This window comes from Penaeus vannamei, chromosome 4 (genome assembly GCF_042767895.1).
Source record: "Penaeus vannamei isolate JL-2024 chromosome 4, ASM4276789v1, whole genome shotgun sequence".
Classification (NCBI taxonomy): Eukaryota; Metazoa; Arthropoda; class Malacostraca; order Decapoda; family Penaeidae; genus Penaeus; species Penaeus vannamei.
Window position 1 is genome coordinate 51,761,700 of NC_091552.1, and position 4,170 is coordinate 51,765,869.

Sequence of the window (4,170 nt, forward strand, 5' to 3'; positions counted from 1 at the left end):
GTCTGTCTGTCTATCAATCAATCGTCATTCTATCTATCTGTCTCTCTGCCCATCTATCTGTCTCTCTATTTATCAATCTATCTCTATGCCCATCTTTATAACAGTCTATCTCTCTGCCCATCTATCCATATATCTGTCTATCTCCATTTATCTATCTCTCTGTCTCTGTTTCTCTCTCTCTATCTATCTATCTACCTTTCTATCTGTTTATCAATCTGTCCTATTGGCTATCTATCCATCCATCTAACTATCTATCTATCCTATTACTAATACTTCAACCTATCTATCTATCTATTCATCGGCGACAATTTCCTATTTATCTATGATTAAAGAAGAGATAGATGATACGACAAAAATTCTTTTCACTCCCTTCACTAATCTTCAGTGTTAGTAATTTACGAAAACACGAAATCACTTCTAATTACATCCCATCCCTATACAATTAAAGAAATTATACTAAGAGCAGAGAATTAATCAATTTAATGGCTCGGTATATTTTCTAGGCACCAATTATTTTTATTTCAAGTTAGTAAGTTTCATCATAGTTTTCTTCACATTCCGACTATTGATGATGGGTTATTAGTATATTATGAGGATTAATGATAGTGATAAAAGCTTGAGAAAATATCTGTATGTGATTCTTGAAGACAAAAATTGAGGATGACTTTATTGTATTTTATTTTGATCGTTCAATTTGTTGCATTTTAGATTTCAATGGTAGTTCTTAATCTTTTAAATATTTTGTAAAATTTACCTACATAAGCAGTAGGTAACGATAATTACAGATGTTATTAAAAGTAATATATTAATTACCCATTACATGTCACTAATATATTCCTTTTTCTACCTATGTTCCATATTTTCTGAAATGTTCTCTGTCAATTTGATTTGAAATAGAATATATTATTAATCTTCAACATAACCTCAACTGCAAATAAGAAAAATATGTGACCTCGAAGTCATAGGAAATAGATCAAGAAGGATGGCTCAAAACTGATCATTATTCATCTGATAAGACAGAGGCAAAAAAGGGGAAAAAGGCGATAGAAAGAAAAGAAACAACAACAGAGATAAACTAAACTACGTATGACTGAGAGGTTAGAAAAAGTTGACGTCGAAAATTAAGTGAAATCATAGCCTAAAAAAACGTGCTATTTTAATCAAATTTATGGCTGATGATTGCTACAAAAGCAGTCTTACAAATAAAAAGAAAAGAAATATTATGGTATTTGTATTTATTTTCTTATTTTTCTTTTTCCTCTTAACGTGCGAACAAGATGGCAAAAATGTTTTCATGTAAACAGAGATAGATAGATAGATAGATAGATAGAGAGTGAAAATTAATTTCGGAGTGAATATTAATAACGGCTGTCTTTGTTGGTAACTGTGGAATATTATTGCATGTTGTGATGGCAATGATGGCAACACAAACTAAGGGTGTGATTAAAATATATATATATATATATATATATATATATATATATATATATATATATATATATATATATAATATATATTATATATATTATATATATATATATTATATATATATATATATATATATATTATATATATTTATATATTATATATATATATATTTATATATTATATATATATTATATTATATATATATCATATATATATATATGATATATATATATGATATATGGGACATTTTCAATATGTCCTTCCTCCGGTATAGTGCTGTTGAAAGAGCAGGACACACTAGATCGTCATCAGGATACTGATACAGGTGTCCAGATTAGCAACTTGGAATGTGCGTACATTTGAGAATGTAAAAAAGGAGATGAAGAGATTGAACATTGTTTGTGTGTTAGTGTTAGTGTTTCAATATGTCCTTCCTCCGGTATAGTGCTGTTGAAAGAGCAGGACACACTAGATCGTCATCAGGATACTGATACAGGTGTCCAGATTAGCAACTTGGAATGTGCGTACATTTGAGAATGTAAAAAAGGAGATGAAGAGATTGAACATTGATATAATGGGGTTAAGTGAAGTTCGATGGACTCAGGTATTTTTAGATCAGGTGACGTAACTATGAAGTACTCTGGCAAAAGTGATGTACATGAAGCGGGAGTCGGCATTTCATTACAAAAAGAAATAGCTAAATCCTTGATGGGTTTTCATGCGGTGTCAGAAAGAGTGATAATGATCAAACTTAAAGGAAAACCATTTAACTATGCTATTATTCAAGTGTCTGCCCCAACGAGTAGTAGCACGGAAGAAGAAATAGGTTTTATTCAGAAGTTGAAGAGGCTAAGCTTCAGCAGTGTGGATCGCAGGAAGTGGTGACTGTGATCGGGGATTCGAATGCTAAAGTCCGTCTAGATAGATACCAATCAGTTGTGGGAAATTGTGGACGGTGGAAAGAAAGAACCTGGCGAAAGATTTATGGAATGGTGCCAACAAAATGACTAATTTTTAATCTGTGGTTCAAAGAGCATCCTAGAAGGCTGTGGACTTGGAAGAGTCCAGATGGAAGAACAAAGAATCAGATTGATTACATTGCTATATCGCAAATGTTCCGGAATGCAGCGGTAAAAGTCAAAAGTCATCCAGGTGCAGATTGTGATAGTGATCATGTACCAGTTGTAGGAAATTTTAGAATTAAGTTAAAGAAACAAAATGTCAAAAAAGAAATAATTTGGAATTAAGTGCATTGAAGAAGGATAGGACTAGAACAAAATACAGAGAACTGGTTCAGCAAAAAAATGGAAAATGTAAATGAGGAAGTAGAGATAAATGAATTATATGAAAATATGAAATTGGTATTAGTAAAAACGGCAGGTGGTACCGAAGAATACTCCTAAGAGTAATCAGTCATGGATGACAGACGAAATTTTGGAGTTAATGGATGTATGAAGAAAAGTGAAAAATAATGAACAATATGAGCAGCTGAATATTGCAATCAGGAAAAAAATGTGATGAAGCAAAAGATAAGATGTTGAATGATCAATGTGAAGAGATAGAAAGGTTTGCAAGATTGAATCCAGGAAAAGCCCATAGTCTTGTGAGGCAGGTAACTGGTAGAAAGAAAGGTGGCTGTAATGCATCTAGGTGTATTGAAGCTAAAGATAGAATACTGATCATGGAAAAAGAACATTCTAGAGAGGTGGCAAGAATACATGAAAGAGCTGTCTGAAGATGATCGTGGTGAAAAACCGGTCATAAGAATAGTGAAAATTTACCTATCTTACAAGATGAGGTAGCATAAGCAATAAAGCAAACTAAAAGTGGTAAAGCAACTGGTCCTGATGAGACAGCAATAGAAATGATAGACGCACTGGAAGATTCTGGCATTGAAATGATAACGAAGTTGGCAAATAGAATATAGAATGAAGGTAAATTTCCAGAAGATATGTGTAAGTCAGCGTTCATTGCAATGCCAAAGAAACCAGGAGCAGTTAAGTGTGAACTTCACAGGGCGATTAGTCTGATGAGCCACATGTCGAAGATTTTACTAAGGGTTCTGATTAATAGAGTGAAAGGAAGAACGAAAAGCGTAATTGGAGAGGTGCAGTATGGGTATGTTGAAGATAAGGGAACGAGGAGTGCCATCTACTTGTTGAGGATGATGATGGAAAGGTCAATTCAAGTACAGAAAGATTTGTATGTGTGTTTCATAGGTTATGTTAAGGCTTTTGACAGACATGAAAAGTTGATGGAAGTGCTGGAAGAGTTGGATATTGATTGAAGAAGAATTAAAACATCAGAAATCTCTACTGGGAGCAAACTGCGGCTGTAAGAGTTGATGGAGAAGTAAGTGAATGGCTTGGAGTTGAGAGAGGAGTGAGACAAGGCTGCCTGATGTCACCAAATCCTTTCTCGCTCTACACAGAGAAGATTATGAGAGAAATTGAAGATGTTGAGGGTGTCAAAATTAAGGGAATAAATGTCAATAATATAAGGTTTGTAGATGGCACAGCACTAGTGGCTGACTCGGAGGACAAGCTACAGAAATTGCTGGATGTGGTAGTTGAATATAGTGACCGGATGGGTCTTTATATAAATAAGAACAAATCCTTTTGCTTAGTTGCATCAAAGAGAGCACTGCCGCCAAGATGTCAAATCAAGGTACATGAGGAAACGCTGGGGCAAGTTGGGTCTTTTTGTGACCTAGGAATTAGAGTGACTTCGGATGCACGATGT

The 4,170-nt window shown here is 33.9% G+C and overlaps 1 protein-coding gene across 1 annotated transcript in view; it reads left to right on the forward strand.

Annotated features, from left to right (window-relative positions):
• LOC113817575 (periostin) overlaps nucleotides 1-2,831 on the forward strand; it is an 8,023-nt gene extending 5,192 nt beyond the window's left edge. Inside the window, exons 6-11 of the mRNA XM_070121488.1 lie at nucleotides 504-525; nucleotides 1,703-1,777; nucleotides 1,874-1,948; nucleotides 2,033-2,290; nucleotides 2,461-2,612; nucleotides 2,715-2,831. Coding sequence (XP_069977589.1) covers nucleotides 504-525; nucleotides 1,703-1,777; nucleotides 1,874-1,948; nucleotides 2,033-2,290; nucleotides 2,461-2,612; nucleotides 2,715-2,831 — 699 coding nt within the window. The remainder of the gene's footprint in view (nucleotides 1-503; nucleotides 526-1,702; nucleotides 1,778-1,873; nucleotides 1,949-2,032; nucleotides 2,291-2,460; nucleotides 2,613-2,714) is intronic.
• Nucleotides 2,832-4,170: the final 1,339 nt, after the last annotated feature.